This window comes from Hemibagrus wyckioides, linkage group LG03 (genome assembly GCF_019097595.1).
Source record: "Hemibagrus wyckioides isolate EC202008001 linkage group LG03, SWU_Hwy_1.0, whole genome shotgun sequence".
Taxonomy (NCBI): domain Eukaryota; kingdom Metazoa; phylum Chordata; class Actinopteri; order Siluriformes; family Bagridae; genus Hemibagrus; species Hemibagrus wyckioides.
In genome coordinates, this window is record NC_080712.1 from 14152254 (window position 1) to 14175145 (window position 22892).

A 22892-nucleotide genomic window follows, 5' to 3' on the forward strand; every position below is an offset into this window, starting at 1 on the left:
AGTAGGCAGAGCCAAATTACAGCAGTAATGCCACTGCATATCAGTGTGCTCTGTTCTTACTTTTACACACAGGTAGATCTGTGTGCTGACCAAAGGTCAGCTTGCAGAGCCATTGCAATTATTCACTTTAGAAACTTTCACATTGGTTCACTTTCACATGGGTTTAACCTTCAGGGCTGGAAATAATAGATCCTGATTATACTACCAACTTACACTGGATCATTATTTGGCTTGTATCAAAAATCATGCTGATTAACCCTTGAGGTGACAGAAGTAAGCGTTTATTGCTAATCTAGAGATTTTCTTTGAGATCATGTATGCATGTACACATACAAACACATCTGACATACCCTCACTACCCAATTTATACAGATGCACGTTTATGTAGTTATCCGATTAAGTGACAACAGCACAAAGCATAAAATCATGTAGATATAGCTCAAGAGCTTCAGCTAATGCTCACATCAAACATCAGAGTGTGGACAAAATCTCTGGTGACTAACCATGGCATGGTTTTTGGTGCCAGATGGGCTGGTTTGAGTATTTCAGAGACTGCTGATCTCTGGGGCATTTTCACACACACCAGTCTCTAGAGTTAATAGCATTTATACAGAATAGTTTGGAAAAACAAAACTGAGTGAGCAAGAGAGAGTTCTGCGAGTGGATTCGCCTTGCTGATCACAGGGGACAACAGCCAGATTGGTTCAAAGGATATAGATGATATTCAGTCACTCTATACAATAGTGGTGAGCAGAAAAGAATCTCAGTATGCACAAAACATGAGCCTTGAGGTGGATGGGCTACAACAGCAGATGACCATATCAGGAACCTTAGTCCTGATTACTCAATTCCTGCAAATATTTTAGGTCCAGTGTCATGAATCTCCTGTTCTACGACATCCCAAAGGTGTTATACTGGATTCAGATCCAGTGTCTGGGAAGGCCACTAAAGAACACTGATCTCATTGTCATGTTCATGGAACCTGTTCGAGATGACTAGATAGTGGTGTCTATATAAAAGCACACAAGTAAAGAGGCAGAAAATTACATTGTAAATATTCAAGACCATAATCTAAAAGCTAGAATGTCAATACAGTCTTAATTGATTGGCTAGTAAACTCTTTAATAAACAATGAGGTAAAAGAGTCAGTTTGTCTAAAACAGCTCATTATACAACAAAACTACTGCAGGAAGAAGCTGACTTATCTTTTTCGTCTGTTTGCCAGAATTTAGCCACAGAAACATCTGACCAGTTTTCCAAACCACCACACTTACTGTGTAAACTTACTGTTCCTCCTCGTGCACAAATTACACCAAGAGGCAGTGAAAATAAGACTATGAATCCAGACTGAACAATTCTGCCAGCAGCGCAGAGATTCAGGCCGGCTGTTGGCGTGTGATGAGAATGCAGGAACAATTCAGCAGGTGGCTAGATGCGCTGTGGGCCTACTGCAGAACAACACGGCAGCACAGAAGCCTTCAGCAGTGACATCATAAACCCATTTGGACAGCTGACCAGAGTAACCAGGGCAGGTGATGACCTTCTACAGGTCAATGGGGGTACAGTAAAAAAACACATGGGGGTGGGGGTGCTCCAGTTGTTCCAAAACATATAGCTGCCTGGGGACAGGTGGCAATCGACGTTGCTGGCCCTGGGGATTGGCCCTGAGTTTTGTCAAACAATCTTTCAGCTGTGTATTATGGCAAATTTTAAAGACCGACTTTCTTTATACTGATAAACCTTAGCTTGTAATTTAAAGTCACTTCAAATTCCTCTTGGGATGTATTTTAGTCGTGTTAAGCCAATACAGGCCACATCACTCAGGTGCAACATATATTGCCGCTCAGCATTTGTGTACCATGCCGATTTCTGCATCCATGCATCAACAATAACATCCTACTGAGGTGAAAAGCGGAAAGAAAGAGGGAGACACATTACCCTTACTGACTTCCTGATCTTTCCAGGACTGCCCTAACTGGGATTCCTGCCAATAACACAAATTAGGAGCAACCATGGTACTGTGTGGTAAAGCCTCCAAGCGGCAACACTAGTAAGGAGTTTGTTAATCACATGCAAGACCTGAAAGCAATTAGTGGTCTTTAAAATTGGACATTTTTTAAACGCTATTCTCACGCTCACTGCTGGAAACAAACCGATTTGATGCAGGAATGGACTGATGTGTTCAATGTTGTAATAATTAAGACAAAAGGCACTCATCCTGGATCAACATTCGCAAATATCCTCACCTGACTCTGAAGGACAGAAAGCAGATGTGTGGACTCAATGTACAGGAATGAAGCACTGACTGCCCTGACTTTCAGTCCTACACAGTGCAGGTTCTCCTTCCTTTATATGAGGTTTTACTTCATATTTAAAGCTCATCCCTAGTCATGATAAGGCAGGACACAATGTTATAGCAACCACATATAACGAGCATCCAAAAATATCCAGGTTAAGCTCCATTGATGAAGGGGACTCTTCATGTAGGCCAGAGCCTGTGTGTGTGTGTAAAAGTGAGAGAGAAGGGTGGTGGTGGTCAGAAATAGAGAATGTCAGTTGCTCTGTTCTATTTAAAGCTTACAGCCAGTGGGGTCTGTTGTAATTCCCAGCCACCATTTGCCATAGGAGAGGACATGCAACAGTGTCATCTCCATTACAGCGCAGAGAGAGAGAGAGAGAGAGAGAGAGAGAGAGAGAGAGAGAGAGAGAGAGAGAGAGAGAGAGAGAGGTGTGTGCGAGACGGGGAGAAAGTTTGTATGAGAGATAAAAAGAGAGATAAACAAAGACTGACAAAAAGTTCATGTGGAGTTTAAAGTCCTGCTCCCATCCCATAAGTCATTTAGAGTTTGTTTACATAGCACTTAAAGGTTATATGAACTGAAGAGTTTTGGAGCCTAAAGCACATGTGTGACTCAGGCCTAAAACTTCAGTTGCACACAAACCCATACCTACACTACTGCTATCCTTTCTGACACTTATAATATACAAGACTGAATAATGTGGATGTAATTTTTCTGCCATCCTTGAACAAAAGGAAGTTACATATTTGTTATAATCTTGTATAATGAGGGACTAGAGCTGGTCGTGTATCTGATGGGAGAGCTCACCTTCTTCATAATACCAGTCTTCCTCTTGCTGAAAGTGGTGTACCGCCGCAACTTGTTGTCTATGAACTCCATCTTAATCTTGACTCGCCCGCGTGTTTTTTTGCCCGGCTTTGCTCCAGCGACTCCGCCACTCAGCACTCCATAACCCCCAGGTGGAGCTCCGGCCTCCTGTCCGATTCCTGCACCTTCCATCTCGGCTCTCTCCCGCTTCACTCCCCGCCTGCTGCTTCCCGAAGATCCTGTCGGTTCGTCCTCGTCTCCCGATTCGGAGTCGGCGTCCGAGGCGCTGCAGACCTGCGGTACACCGACTTCTTTGTCCCGGTCAAATCTGACGGGCATTGCACCGAGTCCTCCTCCTACACCGGGCTGAGCGGCGGCCTGAAGTGCGCTCAGCCCGCTGCCGTTCCCGGGTCTGACACCCGTTCTGGACGAGATCCCAGGCCCGCTACCTCCCAGCATCCCCGCGCTATCCCCCACACGTCCTGCAGCACCAGGAAAAGGACCTCCGGTATTCACTGGCTGTCCGGCCCGGGCGAGCCCAGTACGCAGCCCGCCGCCGAGCACCACAGAACCGTGAGCTGTACCGCTCGCGCCCGCTGATCCGTTTCCGCTCAGTGCCGACCCAGCTGGGCTGGATAACATCCTATTCATGAGAAACCGTGAGTCGCCTAAACGCCGAGCAGCCGTCGGTGGTCGTGTACGCAGTAAATATAACAACGCAGGCACATTAAATAAACCAAAATGAAAGTAAAACAAACGAATGAATCTCTGTTACAAACTACCAATGCAAAGTTCTCACTTCTTTTTTCTCCCCCCGAAGTGTTACTGCTGCTGCCCCCGAGAGCCTTCAGACCGGCTTCAAGCTCGTATCACCTCCCGTTTTCCCAAACCCCGTGCCGCTCTCTCTAAAAGGAAAATACGAAGAGCGACGTCGCGATCAATCCGCCGTGTCACTTAGTTCGTACCTTATACATCTAAAACATCTACCGCGGCCTGGTTACATGTACAGCCGCCGCGATCGCTCTTCCCAAAGCTTCAGTCAGCCACTTCTGAGACAAAACCCTTAAACATGTCCTGTGTATGATGTAAATATTTTGCTCCAAAGACACGAAATCCGTCCGCACCGATCTACTTTCCTCCATATAAAGAGATACAATGTTTCCTTATAAGGAGTTGTCGCTCCATATTTGGTGAGTCACAGTGACGACCTCCGATTGGCTTCTGAGAGCTCCGCTCGCAAGATGATTGGTCAAAACCTGGAGCTCATTTGAATAAATACCAAAATGGTTGCGCTCGTGTGAACGTCATCATGGAAAGGGGGAGGGAGACTGTCCATACTCGGCCGGTCATCAATTATTTTGGAGTACGAAGGACGCCTTTGGAAGTAAATATACTCATCATCAAGAGTGGACACGGGTCAACCTGAACAATTTAACTACCCCCCCCCCCCCGGGATTATTTAGCATGCACACACAGCCTTTTTTTAAAATATATATAAAAAGTCTCTTTAGTACACCCACTTTCACGTGAAACCCTTTAAATATGCTTTAACAGATTAAAAGAAATGTAACTAGTTACCATGGAAACTATTATAAAGATGCCTTGTGCAAAGGTCTACATAAATGGAGAGAAATGTATATTCATCCATTTCGAAATATTTAATGAAGTGCTATGCACTGACCTTCTCGTACCTTCCTCCAGTGTAAAACATCCCAAAGCTTAAACAAAAGCAGAAGCCATTCAACACATGTATCTGATCTATTACTGCAACTTAAAGTGGTCGTTTTATCTCAGTAAAATGCAACAGCAAGCCAGTCTGAATCTTCCAAAAGTATTTGTGCTGCAATTCATTGTCAGAAGAATGTGGTGCACAATAAACACTGGTGAATGTTTTATATAAGAAAGTATGCCTATACTCATTAATAGACTCAAGCACCAACCTTAAAAGGAAGTTTTTATAACCTTTTATTGTATAACCTATACACACAAAAAAGATGAGCAAGCCTGCCTAAACTGAGAAGAGCTAAAACAAAGACTGGGCTGTTTTGAATTGCATTATTCAGCTATAGGTAAAAGAGAGAAACGCTTGAAGAGCAGCATGAGAGCCCAGGCCTGTATTTACATGGCAAAATATGCAAGGCACAAGATGCACACCCATCACTGGCAAAGAACACACATCACTGCCAAATAACAAGACACAAAGATGTCCTGCACTTTGTGAGCCTTCTTTGCTGCCACCCAAACATGATCTAATAACAAAAGCCTGTGATATAAGAAAAAATCATAGTAACATAATAGCAATTATAATAGTATAATAGTAACCATAGTAACATAATAGCAATACGCACTGTAGTTTCCACTTCAGCAAAGTAGGGTAGGTCCAAAAATAGCCTTAGAGAGGCTTGCTCAGGAATTCCTGTTTATATCAGTGTTTTTGGAGAGATAACAAAAATAGCCAAACTGTTGATCAGAAGCCTAATATTAGCTGATTTTCAGGGTTGGAGAATACAAGCTCCAACCCATAGCACCCTCTACTGAACAGATCATAACAATGCACCAGTGATCAAACTGATCTGGGCTGTGTCCCAAACCTGCTGATTTCCCCTGATTACTCAGACATGCAAATCACCAACATCTGCTTACAACACAAAGGGAGATTTAAAGGTACCTGCACCTGGCCTTCTTAACACTGTAGGAACTTTGCCAGCAATATAACCCCTAAATTGTGACCTTTTCTAAGTAACACAAACCATACCACAAAAGGTCGACAAAGGTTGAACACGGACACGTCTTGTTTATATAGATCACTTTCTACCTTCCTGGGATGGTCATAAATGCCCAGTGAAACCCATGTGAGGTTATCAGCAAGACAAATAATGAGGATGACCACTATACTCCCAAGAATCCAGGCCCTTCTACACTGATGGGGCAGGGCCACTAAAGATAAGACAGACTCTACAACTCAGGACTTCTTTGAAGAATAACCATTCAGCACCACTAACTGAGGAGAGGCAGGAACCCTGACCCACCTCATCACACATCAGTATAAAATACAGAAACTCATGAGTTGGACATATTTCCATCTCTGATCATATGAACTTCAGAGTCATGTTTTCAAAGTAATTCTGGCTGATTCTGCCTCAGTCTCAGCCTCCATCACTGCAGACCTTCAGCGAAGACAACAACTGTACATGCAACTAAGGCTATGGCTGGACCTTCTGCGTGATTCTGACTGTGTCCACACAGCATCATAAGCCTTCTGACAAAATCCCTGGAGAAGCAAATGCAATGCAATGGCTAGACATTCAGCACAATCTCTGCTGAACTGTGCCACACTGATGACTCTTCCTCCGCAATCCTCCACTGATGCAATGGCTGACTATGCTGAAGAAAGTGTATGGCACAAATGGAACACTGACAGGCGGAGACAGGCCACCCAAATCAAATGATAAATTAAGGAGAGCTTTAATCAATGATGCAACCAAGAGGGCAAAGGTAATTCTATAGGAGCTAGAGAGCTCCACAGTTCAGATGGGAGGAGCTGTTCTCAGGACAACAATAACCTGGAAATTACACAAAGTTGGAGATTATGGAAGTAATAAGAGTCATTATTAAAAGAATATTATGAGTTCCTGTGTTGGAGACTCAGCACACAAGTTCTTTGGTCTGATGAGACCAAAACATTTTGATCTTGGCACACAGAGCCAAGGAAATCCAATACTTGCGCATCTTCCTTAGAACTCTATACCCATATGAAGCATGGTGGGGGTAGCATCATGTGGTGGTATCCTCTTTTTATCAGCAGTCACTGGGAACCTGTTAAGGGTTGAAGGCAAGGGAGTCAAATACTTGTTGCAGTTTGCAAGAGAGTGTGGTGGAGATTCAGCTTCTAACAGGACAATGACCCTAACCGTACTGCTAAATCTTTATATTGGAATAATCCGAAAGCAAAAGGTGTATGTGCTACAATGACTCAGTCAAAGCCCAGGCCTCAATCTGATTTAAAAACAGATGGCTTTAACTTGTTCTTAAATATATTGTTTAAATCAAATGATAACACTCCAAATCAAGTCCATTTCAATTCTCACTTGGAACACTACAAAACGTGAAGACGTCCAATGAAGGGAAGGAGGACATGTATATTTATGCAAAGCACTATAGCTGCTAAATAAATTCCATGCACAGTTGAAGCAGTTGTAAACTTAAAACCCAATCTGAATGTAGCAGTATTTTATTACACTGGCTGACATGTTTAAACATCTTCATCTGCACCTTCGTTTTGCTATTTTGAAAAGGAAATTGCATCAGATCTGCAAACAAAAGTCTAAAGTCACGTCGACTTGATCCCATGGAACTCAGACATCATCTAACAACGCCCCAGTGAGCATTTTAACAGTCCTGTGATTTCAGCTTTCCCAGCAATTTCAGAAAGCTAGTACGAGCTCGTTGTTAGAAACGTGAATGTTTAATGTGAGCAGCATACATTGTGATTATTTTGACCTTTGCTAAAGTAGACTAACAAAACACTTTTATGTGTGAGAGCCTAGCATGTACTTATTTAAAAGGCAAGGACCACGTGTTTATTCAGAGAAATAAAACAAACCAAATGTAAAGAATTTTTTATAACATATGAAAAGATTAGATATGAAACAGATCATAAAAAAAACAAACAAACAAAGCAACTGTACTGAAAATAAACTGAAAACTAAGTTATCTATAATCCTTCATGTCTTAGGCACTTGTGGCCATTAATATTGATGGTGACCACTGAAACTCTCAGCTGCCTTACAACACTTTCCAAACTGCAAAATAAGACGTTATAATAAGTGGAGTACATAATCGTATAAAAGTATCTTAGAGTACCTTTCCATTAAAAACATATATATATATAAAATAAAAAAGACAGAACCTTCATCATAATAAAGGCTCACACACATCCTTCTACACTGAAATAAACAATTATATAAAACAAGAGTTTAAGTGAAATTAGTGCATGGTGTTGGTATAAGTGAACGTAACAGGGACTTTGCCAAGCAGTAATACAGTGAGGTGGTTATAAATATCGCTATGCAGAAATCTTGAATACATTGTTCGACATGGCTTTAGGCTTGTAGGCAATAAGATGTATTGCAAGTTCTCTCCATCAAAATATTATTGTCCCATATGAGCACCACAAGGTAAAAAAGGCAAATATTAAAAAAATAAAAAAGTACAATTGTAATAAAACATCTCTAACTCTCCTTGCCCTTCGATGTGTACAAAACATATACTAGAAGTATTCATTTATTCTGGAGCTCCGAGATGTAACAGGCCATCTCCCTACATGGCAAACTTTGCTCTGTTCGACTTACACACCGATCCACATTGCAAAACTAAAAAAAGCACACACAAGGACACACACACACATTCTGACACGTAATGATACACATATCAACTTCAAGTCCAATAGCTGAGCATCGAATGCAGAGTCCAGCATTATTTTCAGGAGCCACATTGTGGGTTTTGCCCCGATCGGGGTTGGATTGTCCTGCGCTAGCAGAGGTAAAAGATCAAGTTCAAAGATCGTACCCCTTGAACATTGACTGAGGCTCCAGAAATAGAGAAGGAGATCTCAGGGTAGAAAAGAGACAGAGCTGAAGATTAAAAGCATAAACAGGCCATTGAAATTGAATGGTCAACAGCGTTTAATGCCATGATTAAGGCAGATAGAAGTTTCTGGGGTCCTCACACTCATATACTCACACGTTTACACATACACACATTGCCCTGATATCAATGTCCCTGTTTTTTTCACTCATACACACTTGCTCCCTGAAATGTGTGGGACCCAGTCTGAGCGAGTCTGTGATTGTAGCAGAGCAGAACAGGACAGACGTGGCTCCACCAAACCAGGTGGAAGTAGGAGCCGATGTAGTCCTCACACTTTGCTGTCCAATGGAATTTCTTTCAGAGCCTGGATTAGCTCATTAAAAGATGGCCGCTCTTTGGGACTGGGAGCCCAGCAACGACTCATCAGTTTGTAGACTTTAGAAGGACAGGCCTCGGGAGCAGAAAGCTTCAGCGTGCCAGCTTGGAGACCTAGAACAGAAACATGTCCTTCACTTTCACACACTATATGAACAAGAGCTGTTCACTGATAAAAGCAAAGCACAAAAATAGACGTGAGCAAAGTCTATATATATGTAACTCGACATGCACAGTCACCGATGCGTAATCATTTCTGTTCGCACCTTCGAGTACGTCCTCGTGGCTCAGTGTGGAGTACGGCAGCTCACCATGGCTGAACACTTCCCACATCAGCACACCAAAAGCCCACACATCAGATTTGGTGGAAAAATCATTTTCAAAGACAGACTCTGCAGGTAGCCAGCGCAAAGGGATCAAACTCTGCCTGTGGTGGTAATACTCACTGAGGGAAAGAAAGAAAGAACAGAGCAATGCAACAGAATAATGCAAAGAATTATTGCTTGGTAACTTTTTATACAGAGCAGATATTTCAATACAGCAACCTATATGGCCAGAGATTCAGAATAGCTCCAGATTTACTCTCACTTTGCTCTTATAATAAAAATAATCTTCTGGGAAGTTTTCCAATAGATTTTGTGGGGATTTGTGATCATTCAATCATTAGAGCATTATTGTGGTCAGGCACAGATGTCAGTGGAGGAGGTTCAGGGTGCAGTCATCATCCCAAAGGTTGAGGCCAGGGCTCAGTGCAGGTGTATTGAGGATACCCTCTAAACTTGGCAAAACATATCTTTACTTGCTTTGTGCCTTGCTAGAACAGATTCGGGCCTGTTAGTTCCAGTGAAGATAAAAATTTAATGCTGCAGCATACAAAGACATGATATAATACAGCGTGCTTCTAACTTTGTGGCAACAGTCAGGGGAAGACCTACTGTACATATGGATGTAATAGTCTGGTGTCCAAAACATTTGGCCATATAGTGTACAATTTGAAGCAAAAACTATAATGTAGTATTTTCCACATATATTGTCATATGTCCATGTGAAACAGGTGAACACTTTGAAGGTGAACGCTGAAGCGTTTTACATGTTTGAGAGGTGTGGGGTTTAAGGGCGAGATCAGCAGGATCAATGCGAAATAGGTTACCATGACAGCCATGTTGTAAACACATTTACACATTGGGTGGGGCAGTGTAATACAATATGTTTGCTCCAACCTGTTAGAATGTTTGCTATGTAAAGCCACACTTTCGGACTCTCTCTAGCAGCATGATCTTACAATGCTCTTCAGATAAATGGCAGCTGTCTTTTTGATATTTCAATGTGAACGTTGAACAACAGTCGAGAGAGAAAATGATTTAATGTGAGCCAAGAAAAGCATAAATACATTGACAACTGTAAAGAGGAACAATGTGTCTTTACTATGCATGTTGTGCTATACACCTGTTGTAGACGTCTTTGCTCAGGCCAAGTGCAGAAACCTTGACATGTCTCTCTCCGCTAATTAGGCAGTTCCGGGCTGCCAGGTCTTTATGGACAAAACGCTGGCTGGACAAGTGCTCCATTCCAGCAGCCACTTGGGCACAAATGGACACCTATGGAAAGACAGAGTAAAACATCTTAAAATAGGATTATGATCTATTTTCACAAAAGCCTGCAAAGTCTTACAAATGATCTGGCTTACTTTGGTTTTGGTGCTGATAGGCTGCGCTTTGAGTTTCTCATCATTGCTTTTCGATATCGTCAAGAACTGTTTGAGATCACCCTGAAACAAAAAGATAATGAGACGTGTGTTATATAATAAGAATAGTTTTATGTCATTCTCTAGCACTTTTTTACTTCCTATGTATAACACTGAACTGCATGTGGATATGATATTCAAATAAAATAAACAAGTGTTATTGCCAGTTCTAAATATGATCAGATCTGCGCCACCCACCTTTGGAGCTGGACACGTTTGTGCTAAGTTTGTACGCCAGCAAAGTGCAAGCATCCAAGAGCAACACAGTAAAAACACGAAGCTTTTTGGAGACTGTCAGTGGCAAAGAATTCTTGGCTAACAATTATTCTAGAGAAACTTTCACTGACAGTGTGAGAAATGAGCAAGACCTGGATAAGCTACAAAACTTAGTGGAAAATAAATATTACTGAAACTGCTAATTCAAGCTCGTATATAGTTATTGCTATTTATACTATATATTAAAATGCTTTTATTTACCAGGTCTATATATTCCAGAATCATGTAATGGGGTTCGGTGTCTTTGCAGAGGCCAAGCAGGCGCACAACGTTGGTGTGATTCAGTTTACTGAACATGTCGACCTGCCGCTTGAACTCAGCCTGCGAGAGCTCGTCTCTGCTCAGCAGACTCTTCACCAGAACCACAGTCTGTTCTTCACTCTCCTCAATCCCACGCGCTTTGGCCAAGAACACCTCACCAAACTCCCCTTTGCCTGCATACACACACACACACACATAATCAGACATACAGACAAAGGCGTTTCAGATGATTACATCATTCATAAGGTAGATGATTGTTACTGTAACTGTAGTGTCAGAGCCCCTAAGACCTGATACTGGCAACAGTGGACCCTGAATGGAGGACCCTACAAACCCAATAAATTGCCCAACACCATCAGAGATGAAGATTTGTGGTAGTGGAATGAAATAAACAGCTGTAGGAGTTTTGGAAGACACCATGGAAGGATTGGCCCCGTGCTGTGCAAACATCATCAGGCACACCCTTACCTGGAATCCCCAAAGTCAAGGTTTTTTTTTGATGTAGTGTATTAAATAAAAAAAAACTTGTGGTCATTCATTTCATATTTGCATAGACCTGTGAAGTTCACAAGTCCAGCTGTCCATGTTTCAAGCTTTAGGCTTCAATAGGGAGCTTGAGGATTGCCTCAATGTGCTCTGAATGCTTACCCATATTCCCTACTTGCTTTTCAGAACACACCTTCATAACAAAAGTAATGTGTAATTATTATGAGTGAAACTTTTGTCATTTCACTCATTTTGCCAGTATCAAAATCAAAACAACAAATCCAAATGATGGACCACGGCAAAATCAACTAGTTAAAGCCTCACAGGAGCTTCATATCAAATAATACAGGCTAACTGAGCATGGAGATTTAAGTGTCGGATAAATTGCAAGCCCAATGCTGCTGGATGTTAAATTAATGACTTGAGATGGGTCAGGACTCCTTTAAATATCATTCTCTTCATCACTGTGGTTGCAGGTTTCTCTCTGCTCTGAGCAATCCCATCAGCTGTGAAGTGTCCTAGCTAATATCGCTTATCAATAAGAGACCACAGGTGAGACGGCATTGATGTGGGCTTTGAAGGTTTTGAGCAGCCTTTTGCACTTCAAAATAAGGAATAAGACACCCTCTGGCCCTGTCACTCTCATGGACACTCACAAAAAAGGACTACAAGATCAGAAGGTCGCCATTTTGGGACAGTGTATGAGACAGTGGCCTGTACGTGTTTGCTTGTGTGAGTGTGAGAGAGAAATACTTTACCTAGTGTAGTGATGGTCTGCAGGTCTGCTCTGGGGAAGTGGAACCTGTCTGTGCTGCTATGGTGTTTTTCAGCTGTAGATACAGCCTCTAGGTTAGTAAGAGCCACTTCTTCCTGGATCTCAGCTGTAGTTTGGCCGTTGTGCTGCATAGCACCTCCTATTAGGTATTGCACAAAGATGTATTATTTTACATAGAGCCATCTAGAGCTCTCTAGAGTGACATCCTCATCTTAGACAATATAGAAATATCAGAAATATTAAATAGTCAATGATTTGGTTGATTTATTTGCATCAATTTTCAAGCAAACTGAAAAAATATAATGCATTAAATAGTATGTGCTGTCTTCTCATCGAGGAAGTTTTTCATTGCCACCATTGCCTCAAGCTTGCTCATTAGGGCCAAATGTTAGGAATAAATAATAACTTAACTTTAAACTCATAATTTTTTCTTTCTTTCTAAACTTCTGTAAAGCTGCTTTGAGACAATGCCCATTGGTAAAAAGCGCTATACAAATAAATTATATTGAAAAATATCAATCATGAACATAAATATCAGTAAGCAAAATCAGTAATTCTGTGTCACTTGTGGAAATAACTTCAACATTTCAGTTTTTCAAAGACTGTAACTCTTTCTAAAACCTTATACAGCATTTTATGATTGGATCATTTCAGGGAATTGATTTGCGATTGAATGCAACAGATTCCCAGCGTTCTTTTAATAAACCACGGATAGCTGAAAAGCTCACCGCTGTGTCCAGTTCACATAGTGATAAAAAGTTAACATGTTAAATGACTTGAATGAAGGATCTTCTTAGTCTTTGTAGTCTTCTTAGGCTTTTTAGTCGCCTTTTACTATGTTCTTGATCAATCAAAATCTAAATAAAGCCAGTAAGACAAGTATAATGCAAAGATCAGTGGGACAAATGCTGCAGGAAATATATAGCACTAGATTTCATGCACACAGCTGTTGTCTTATTTCTGCTAAATAAAATGCCTAAAGTTTCCTGAAATCAGCACAGCTCTCAACACTTATTAAAGCTTGCATGTGCTGCCATTTATAACCACAAGATGGCAGCATTTCTCACTTTTACACATGCTACAGCGGTCTGTGAATTTAATCATTTGATCGTATTGCTTTTCACCAGTGAGGCTTCTGCCCTTCGGGAGTATGAGTATTAGAGTCACATGTGAAACATTACACTAAAATATCTGCATGAAGCTCCAGATAAAATGCTGGAAGCACATGTGTTCATATAAATAAGAGTAATCTCTCCATCACACACATCCATCTTCACACTCACACACCGTTAAGGCACTCCATCTCCGGCTCTTCACCATCCTGTCCTTTCTGCAGTCTCTTGGCATTGCGTCTCTTCTTGCAGTAGAACATAAGGCCGAGCACGGCGATGATGTAGGCAACAGCTGCCCCCACAGAGAGGCCAATTGTTTGGATCATCTTATATGGTGTTTTCCCTTCTTCATTTTCTCGACCAGGCTTTGGTTTCTCTGAAGTAAGAGCAGAAGAAAGAGTTTCATTGTCTAACAGCAGATGCTCTTCAAACTTAAAGCCAACGGCCACAACGCATCCTGTTTTCCTGTTTTCCTGCCACAACATGTGCTTGAGCAATTAAAAAAAAACAGCAACTTTGGAATATAGAAAGTTCAGTGTCGCTGGTAGGAGGTAAGTTTCGAAGTTCAGAATTAGAGATGATATCAGGCTTGGCAACACAGGATAAACAGTGGAGTTTACCGTATCTAAGCATCAGTAACAAATTATAACAAGAGAGTAATTATTATAACAATTATAACAAAAAACAAAAATGTGACCATTCTTGAATTTAATCTCCAACAATTCCAGACACACTGAATGGCTTCACAGTATTTAATTTCATTTGCTAAATAAAACTTTGATGAAGTTAAAGTCACCTGACGATGAACAGAATACAAAAAGTCATTCTGTGTGAATATATTCCCATCCTCGTGTGCAATACTTTATAATTCAATAAGCAATATCCAATTGCTTTGCAATATTTCAATGACCAGCGATCATTTCTGCTTCTCTTTACACCATGGTGCTGGTCTAAAGTTTCAGCTCTGACTGGTCAGAAGGTTTCATTTAATTTTCTATAAGTCCATTCACAGGAACTTGTAAGGCAGACGCTTTGCATCAGCGGAGAATCTGAAAGACACGTGAACCACATCTATTTGAAGTGCTGCTCATGCTGCATCACAGTCCAGTGTAAAACTAACACTATTCACGCCCTTCTGTCTGCAGGAACTCGCAGATGCTCACGACTGGCTAGTGTCACTCTGAGTGATAAAGGAGAGACAGTATGCTAACCTTCCCACTCAGTGAGCACAGACAATTTCACTCTCTTGGACTTCTGGGCTTTACTGCTGTGCCCCACATGAGCCCCACTCCATATAATCTTTATGAGAGGTCTACAGGAACAGTAATGTAATGAGCAACGAACTTTGTAGAGAATGCTGTAAGTTGTGTATCCCTCAAATGCAATCCATCAATCAGACTATAGAGTCCAGTACTGAGTGAGCCACTGTGTTTGAGCGTGTGTTTTTACCTACGACGTAGAGCTGTGCAACTCGATGTCTGATGCCACAGCTGTTGCCAGCGATGCAAGTGTACTTCCCTGTGTCAGCAGTCGTGACATCGCTGATCATAAGAGAGCCATTGGGCATCTCTTGAAATCTGAAGAAGACAAAGAGTAAAGAAAATTTGAAAAGAACTAGAGAAAAACACAACTTAAATTTCTTAGAACAACTAGCTCTCAATTTGTCACAGATAAGGAGTTAACAAAAACATATTTTACTTCCACAAAGTGTAACCAAATATATGAATAAAACATAGACCTGTTGGTGCTAACAGACAACGGTTTGTCTTTGACTATCCACTGGATGTAGGGCTGCGGATCTCCAGTAGCCTGGCAGTGCAGTGTTGCTGTGTGACCCTGATACACTGTAGTGTACTCTGGTTCCACCTTAAACTCTGTATACACTGAAAAGCAATGACACAAGATGACCATATGGACTATTACGTAAAGCTGGGATTGATTTAAGAATGTGCTGGTGAACTGGGTCAGTACTGTAGTCTTAGTCTGGCTTGGTATTAGACATGCAGTTAAAAACCCTGCGCTATTTCAGGTGTGCTCCAATATAACTCTGTCCTGTCTAGCCTTTACCCTACTTTGGCCATATTAGAGTAAGTAATTATTCCCTTTGTTGTGATTAAATAGAAGTAAAAAGAAGAAGAACAATCTGTCACAATCAGCAGCTCAAGTCATCACAAGTCCACTCCAGCAGAGGTGTTATACACTTGAGTATTAACGGCTAACATTAATCACTATTTCATTAATCGTACTCATTTGCCAGACTGATTATAGACCCTTGAGTGGAGTTTTCATCGCTTTCAGAAATGAACACCTGTTGTACATTTTATCTACAAAACAGACAAACACTGCCTAAATATTAGAGCCACAGTATTTAGGTTTGCACTTACAGTGGAACCTCGGCAAACAAATTTAATTCGATCTGGCGTTTTTAAGGCGAAAATATGTATTGCGGAATGAAGAAATAATGTAAATGGAGATAATTCGTTCCAGCCACCCAAAAATATTACCAACACGAAGCGTACGTAAACTGTATGGCTGCTTACAAAGAACCGACCCAAGCCAAGCATTCCATGTCAAGGGTCCTCACAGGAAATCGTGCCACAAAGCTTGGGCTAAAAATAGAACAGAGCACCCACGCCACCAATCTGTCAACACAAAAAAACCTGCAAAAAATCACGTAACACATGCCGAAGGCAACGTTGGTATCGTGAGTTGACTCTTTCGCTGACTGAAACAAAATGGTAAACTCATTTCGGGTGACTTCGCTTGACTTTCCACTGACGCAAAAAAAAAAGTTTTGAACGGCTCCCTGATGTACGTGCAACTTAGCCGGGATTCGGATCGGTTCGTGTGTACGCCAAAAATGCTTAATATTTCAATGCTTCTTAAGGTGAAAATTCGTAAGGGAGGGCATTCGTATGCCGAGGTTCCACTGTATTAGATATGTTTTATTAAAATGTCCAAGACAGCATATGTTTATTTTGATTTTATTTAAGGTATAAAACACCCAGTTTGCTATCAACAGTGAAGTTACGTCTCACTGGAAACACAGCATTACCAAGATCTAAAAACAGAACATTTTAACTTTAGCTGGAAATGCCATAAAAAGTATTTAGGTAGAGCAGAACCAACAATAATTCAGAAATGAAATAAACATGTGCCAAAGCAAGCTGCCAGAGAATGGAAGAAAAATAAGTGGAAAAACTGTTAGTGAGATCTGCAAAAATTCAAAATAAACAGCAAGAGACATGGAAAAGTATTTAGAGGTAAGTGGAATAAAAGTCTGCATTACATCACATTCAGAAATATTATAATGACTCTTTTAATATTCATTTTTTTCCCTATTTTTTACTTTTGGAAACGTTTGTAAAAAATAAAATAAATGCCATGTACAAAACTGCTCTTCACTCTTACACTGGGACTGCAAACATACATCTATCTTCATTGTCCTTTACTGTCCTTCTTTACAGATTATCTCTTCGACTGTGTGTGTGTGTGTGTGTGAGAAACATTGATAATTACTGAGACACATTTTTAAAATTATGTACGTTAGATACCAGCGGCTGTCAGACATTACATTACATTACATTACATTACAGTGATGCTCCTATGGGCAATATTTTACTATTTTATAATTTTTTATATTTTATAATTTTATATTATCTTATTTTCTTTTACTATTTGTATTGTTATTAGTTTATTATTATTTGTATTGTGCAATATTTTTTTTTATTTTTTTTATTTTCTTTTATAATTTTTTACATAATTTATTTTCTTTTACTATCTGTCATTTTTAAAAATTGCCTCTTTCTATCTTTGGGTTAAAAACCTGTACATTAACTGTCTGTTGATCTGCTGTGACTACTGAATTATTGGGATCAATAAAGTTTTATCTTATCTTATCTTATCTTAGCTTGGATTTTGTAATACTGATTTTTTGCCATCAAGAATAACTATGCACAGAAATTCACACTTGAGTACACGTTTCACTAAATCTCACCTCCTACAGTGAGAGAGACATAGGCTCTGATCTCTCCCTGGGGACGGTTACTGGCTACACAAGTGTAGTTCCCCGCATCACTCCGTCTCACTTTCTCAAACTGCAGAGATCCATTGATTTGCTTTACATGTGAAGGGATAGCGCTACCATCTACAGAAAAAGAGACGGACAAGGAAGAGGATTAAACATTTAACCTTCTCTTAATTTGCTGATTATGATACAGTCGGATTTAGACAGGTGCAATATACTGGAACAGCACAGCAGTGAAAACTGGGAAGGGAAACAATATTTTTATAAACACAATCCCCGGGCTTCATGTCTCTCTCACCTGCTTTGTTCCAGTGTATAGTGGGAGTCTCTCGACCCGTAGCAGAGCACTGAACACTGGCTTCTTTATCCAGCTGCAGACACTGAGGGGACTGGGGAGTAGGGGTGAACTTCAACTTCTCTGGAACACACACACACACACACACACACACAAACACAGAACATTACACAGACTGAACACAAGCACAAGCACAAGTCCGTCTCTAAAAACATTTGGAAATCAAAAACAAAGGAAAACTTTTTTCTTTGCAGTCAGATAAATTTATGAGTTAGGGTAACTATGCCAGAACAGTTATTTTTGATGTTTTGGTATTTTATTTGATATTTTATCTCATACATCTGGCAGCCTGGGAAATGAAGACTTCCTTAAGAGTTTCACTTTTGCCAGAAAACAAAATTATAGTGTTTAAAACCTTCCAAAAGTAAAATCAGAGGAAATCACATTTCATTTCATTCCTGCTGTGTTGACATGTTTCATATCTGGTATCTGATTACAAACTGAACTGATGGGGTTATGAATAATTTGCTAAGACAGGCAGAGTTTTCTAATAACTTGATCAAAGCCTGGCGTTCACTCCGTAAAGAAAGCTCACTTAGCTAGCAAGGTTTTTTAAATCATCTTTAGACTGTTTTGGCCACGGTGTTTGTTCAACTGGCTCCTTAGACAAGACGACCTTTAGAGAAAAACAACATGACCTTTTCTTAAAGTACATTAAAAACAAAATTCAGCTTTGGTAAAATATATTTACTGATTCATAAAGTCAAAACCAAAGCAAAGTAAAAATCGTTTTATCCAATATCTTTATTGTTTTGTCTTTTTTCAGTCACCAGACTACCACACATACATTGTGAAACAGAAGAAGAAGAACTGAGGGCAAGAAGCCTTTTGTTATCCCCACACATTCATTACAGCACAGTGGAATTCTTTTCTTCACATATCCCAGCTGAGAGTCTGGGGTCAGAGCGCTGGGGCAGCTATGATACAGTGCCCCTGGGGCAGAGAGGGTTAAGGTCTTTGCTCAGTTGCCCAACAGTGGAGCTTGATGGTGCTGGGGTTTGACCCATGATCCTCCGAACAACAACCCAGAGCCTTAACCACTTGAACCACCAAACTGTAGCTATATTTTGTCTGTGCTTCAACTTTCTGTCAACATTTCTCTGATATCTTAACTGTCTTTAATGTCTTAATATTAGCATCTGCTAGAAAAACATAGGGAAAAACACTGCATTAAGATTTCATGACACATGGTTTATACACACTCAATGGTTGTGTGAAAGTGTATGGGGAATCTCTGCATTAGACACAGACTACAAGTTATTTACACTCTCACATTCTTACACTAGTCAGAATATGAAACTCAGAGACAGCACCACCAGATAGAGATCTGGACCACTCAGCAAGTATGATATAACAACAAGGCGAGGCCTCTATCTAGGGCAAGGTGATGGAGATAGAAGATAATATGGTGCGTAATGGATTTATCAGACGTATCTGTGACCTCAGAGTGCCACCATATGAGAAGATAAACCAGATAAACTAAGGTGTATAGAAAGACTGTTGATGGAGGAAGAAGTGAAGATAAGCACAGACACACATACACACTCACCGAGTATGTTGACCTTGGCCTGTCCATTTAGGATACCACCTGCAGTCCTGCATAAGCAGTTATAGACCACTCCATCATATACCTCCACACTGTTTATCCTTAAAGTCCCATTTGGAAAGATTTTAAACTGAGATTTCTGTAGATAGAGACAAAAATAAAGATCATTAGAATAATCATTCATTCAAAAAGCATTCATTTACACTAAGCACTTTATCCTGGGCAGGGTCTGGAGTATATTCCTGGAACACTGGGTGTGAGGCAGAAAGACAAGGCAATTGCAAAACACACTCACACATTCATAAACGCCTAGCGGCAATTTGGCATAGTTAATCCACTTACTGACATCTTTGGGAGGTGAGAGGAAACCGGAAAACCCAGGGGAAAACCCATTACTTGTGTTTAATTATTTAAAAAAATCACTAGAATATACAGATATAAACAGATATAATTAAGCTAACAAGTTTCTATGACATATAAAACTTAATTATTTGATATGTCTGACTGATGAGGAAACTAGAATGTCACAGGAAATTGAGTCATCAGTGTCCCGGTGTGTAGTGAGCTTTACTAGTGCCTCAGCTTGTGTACATGATATACTCGCTCACGAGCTAGGGAGCTGATTGAGACGCACCCAGATTCATTCAAGTCATTGTGAAGCATACGCCCTGTGTTTATATACCAGTAATTACCTTATGTTTAGTCATAGTCCCTTCTGGTTTTGATTTGCTCTCTGTTGTCCTCTTTGTCTAACTGGGTTTATTCTGTTTGTACATCGCCTGACCACTGTCTGTTCACTGACCATGTTTTTGTCTCGTTTTGGATTTGCCTGCAAGTTTGCTTAATAAAGCTTTCCTTTACCTGCATCTGCATTTGTATCTGCTGCCTGACAGTTTTATGAGCAATCATGAAGTAAACTAAATCCCGAAAACAGATGGACATTGAATTCTCTCTCTACAAACGATGACGATCTTAATCTTGTGCTTCACTGAGACAGCTGAGCTCTTAACATATTAAAACTGAATAAACATTCATTAAACTCTGCAATTTGCATAATATTCATGATGCCAGGAAGTAGAAAATCTAACTTTAATGAAAATGTTTTTCAGGTTATTAGGTTTATTACAGTTAATGACAGCATTTATGAAATAGAATGTTTAGCGATGTTTAGCGATGTTTAACACAAAGAACCAACCTGAAGAATGTAATGTATTTTTTGTTTTAGAATATGAGTCTGACCTCCTCGCTGATCTCCTGCATGTTTCTGTACCAGGTGACCTGGGCAGGGGGCGTGGCCTGGACATGGCAGTGCAGGTACCCAGGCTGTCCCTCCTCCATCTCAGTGTCCTGAGGTTTAGTGACCCATTCTGGGGGACCTGCAGAGGTGGCAATTTTAACACAATCACTGAAAATGTTTTCATTACAAATGTTTTTAATGTTAATGCATATTTAAATATTAATTACGTTAAACTATCTTAATTTTCATAGCTACTTTATGATTAAGTTTAAATTACTTATTTTACAAAGCACACATGTGAAAATTTGTCCACACTCACCCGCTACAGTGATGCTGAATTCCTGCCGCCTCTGACCCGCCTTATTCTGTGCCATGCACACGTACGTTCCTGAGTCTCCAACCACAGAGGGACCAAAGATCAGGTCTCCATCCTGTTGGTGCACCCGGCCTTCGTCGGCCACTCGGACACCATCCTTCTCCCACCACACCTCAGGCTCGGGGTGACCCCGTGGAGGCGAACACGTTAGCCGTTCAATGTTGTTGGCAGAGAAATATTTATAAACCCTGCCACCCATCTCTTCGATCTCTGCAATAGGGAAGAGGCGCAAAACACAACAGAGAGACATCTGACTATAGTTCAACTGACTTTGCATACATACAGCAAAAACTTTACAAACACAACCATGAATATCTGTCTACACTGCTGCATTCAGAAGTCATGTAGCAGCACGCTGAAATGATTTAGCTACAGGAAATGTATCAGCTCCATTGAAAGTTCAGCAGTATAGCGGCTTACCTTTGCCCTTAAACACATTACTTTGGTCTAGAATAATGCAAAGCAACCCACAAGAGGATTAAACAGTGACTAGCTTTAGTTACACTCTGTCAGTCCCTGAAGCTTTAGAGTTCATACAGAATGATTATGTTCTCCTGTAATTATGTACTCAGCATTGCCCTGTAGTGTTTGTCACATTACGGTGACAATTATGCAATAATGTGTGTTTCTGGTGGTTGGAAAAGCGAGGTTTGTGTGTGTGTGTGGGGGTGTGTGTGTGTCAGATGGGAATCCATCTAAGCCTTTAGAGAAGATCTGAGGTTTTCTTTGAACTAAAAAATACAATGTCTGCTTTCTCCCCCTTAACATTCTCTGGAAGTATTTGTTCATTTGTTAATTTCTGTAAAGAAGTATCTTGTCAAAGTTAAAAGTGATCTTTTCGCTATTTCAGCAGTTCTCAAAATTGTGTCGATGAAGCACAGCCGTCATTTCAGTTTGTTGAAACCATCACCAATCACTGTTAAAATTATACTAAAAGTGTTACTTTCCCTGAGTATGTATGAATACTTTTGGAACACTCTGTATTATTTTACACATTATTAAATACATAATCGTTTCACCCATACTGCCTGGACAGCTCACTCGTTGATTATTATGTACTGAATCGTTCATATTGTATAATGACACGTTTTTGACCGAATTATTCGTTCCATTTTTCTTTGACAACGTTAATCGATTTATTTTTGTAGATATTAAATCATATATCAGCTTTTCTATTTAGAAAAGTCTGAATTATAGGAAGACTACAAGTGAGAAGCACTTAGCTTAACACATTATCACAATAATCACAGCCACGAGCACAACACAGTGTGGAGCTTCAGGAGCAAGAGAAAAGGCTGTACACATCCTGCTATCAGACATTTTAGCAGTGGAGACTGACACATTTGAGGACGTTTTAAGAAGTGGAGGAGGCAGCTGAGAGAGACTCAGAGAGAGGATTGCAGCTGAAATGGCAAAAAGGCAATTAAAATTCAGAAAGATGAAGACTAGCGTTTGTTAATGGAGTGTTAGTAAAGGTCTGGGTGAAATCTGAGCTAATTATATGTGAGGAAGTATGTGTGTATGTGTGTGTGTGTGTGTAAACTGTAAGCTCTTACCAGCGATGTGCAGAGTGGCTTCCACCTGCACCTGCTTATCAGTTCCATAGTGAACCACACAAGTGTAGCG

General features: G+C 40.5%; 2 protein-coding genes across 5 annotated transcripts in view; both read right to left on the bottom strand.

Annotated features, from left to right (window-relative positions):
* Nucleotides 1–4228, bottom strand: part of srfb (serum response factor b) — a 29668-nt gene extending 25440 nt beyond the window's left edge. For 2 of the 4 annotated variants that reach the window (XM_058385382.1, XM_058385381.1), the window contains exon 1: nucleotides 3108–4228. In XM_058385382.1, the coding sequence (XP_058241365.1) occupies nucleotides 3108–3758 (651 nt within the window). In that variant the 5' untranslated portion in view covers nucleotides 3759–4228. The remainder of the gene's footprint in view (nucleotides 1–3107) is intronic. The other 2 variants (XM_058385379.1, XM_058385380.1) reach the window with 1 other exon arrangement.
* Nucleotides 4229–7714: 3486 nt separating this feature from the next.
* ptk7b (protein tyrosine kinase 7b) overlaps nucleotides 7715–22892 on the bottom strand; it is a 103096-nt gene continuing 87918 nt past the window's right edge. The window contains exons 6-20 of the mRNA XM_058385710.1: nucleotides 22823–22892; nucleotides 21210–21476; nucleotides 20893–21029; nucleotides 19657–19792; nucleotides 18051–18170; nucleotides 17723–17872; nucleotides 15464–15608; nucleotides 15175–15302; nucleotides 13901–14101; nucleotides 12597–12752; nucleotides 11293–11525; nucleotides 10759–10839; nucleotides 10518–10669; nucleotides 9338–9516; nucleotides 7715–9185 (exon numbers count right to left, since the gene is read on the bottom strand). The exon at nucleotides 22823–22892 is cut by the window's right edge and continues 61 nt beyond it. Of these exons, the coding sequence (XP_058241693.1) occupies nucleotides 9025–9185; nucleotides 9338–9516; nucleotides 10518–10669; nucleotides 10759–10839; nucleotides 11293–11525; nucleotides 12597–12752; nucleotides 13901–14101; nucleotides 15175–15302; nucleotides 15464–15608; nucleotides 17723–17872; nucleotides 18051–18170; nucleotides 19657–19792; nucleotides 20893–21029; nucleotides 21210–21476; nucleotides 22823–22892 (2316 nt within the window). The 3' untranslated portion in view covers nucleotides 7715–9024. The remainder of the gene's footprint in view (nucleotides 9186–9337; nucleotides 9517–10517; nucleotides 10670–10758; nucleotides 10840–11292; nucleotides 11526–12596; nucleotides 12753–13900; nucleotides 14102–15174; nucleotides 15303–15463; nucleotides 15609–17722; nucleotides 17873–18050; nucleotides 18171–19656; nucleotides 19793–20892; nucleotides 21030–21209; nucleotides 21477–22822) is intronic.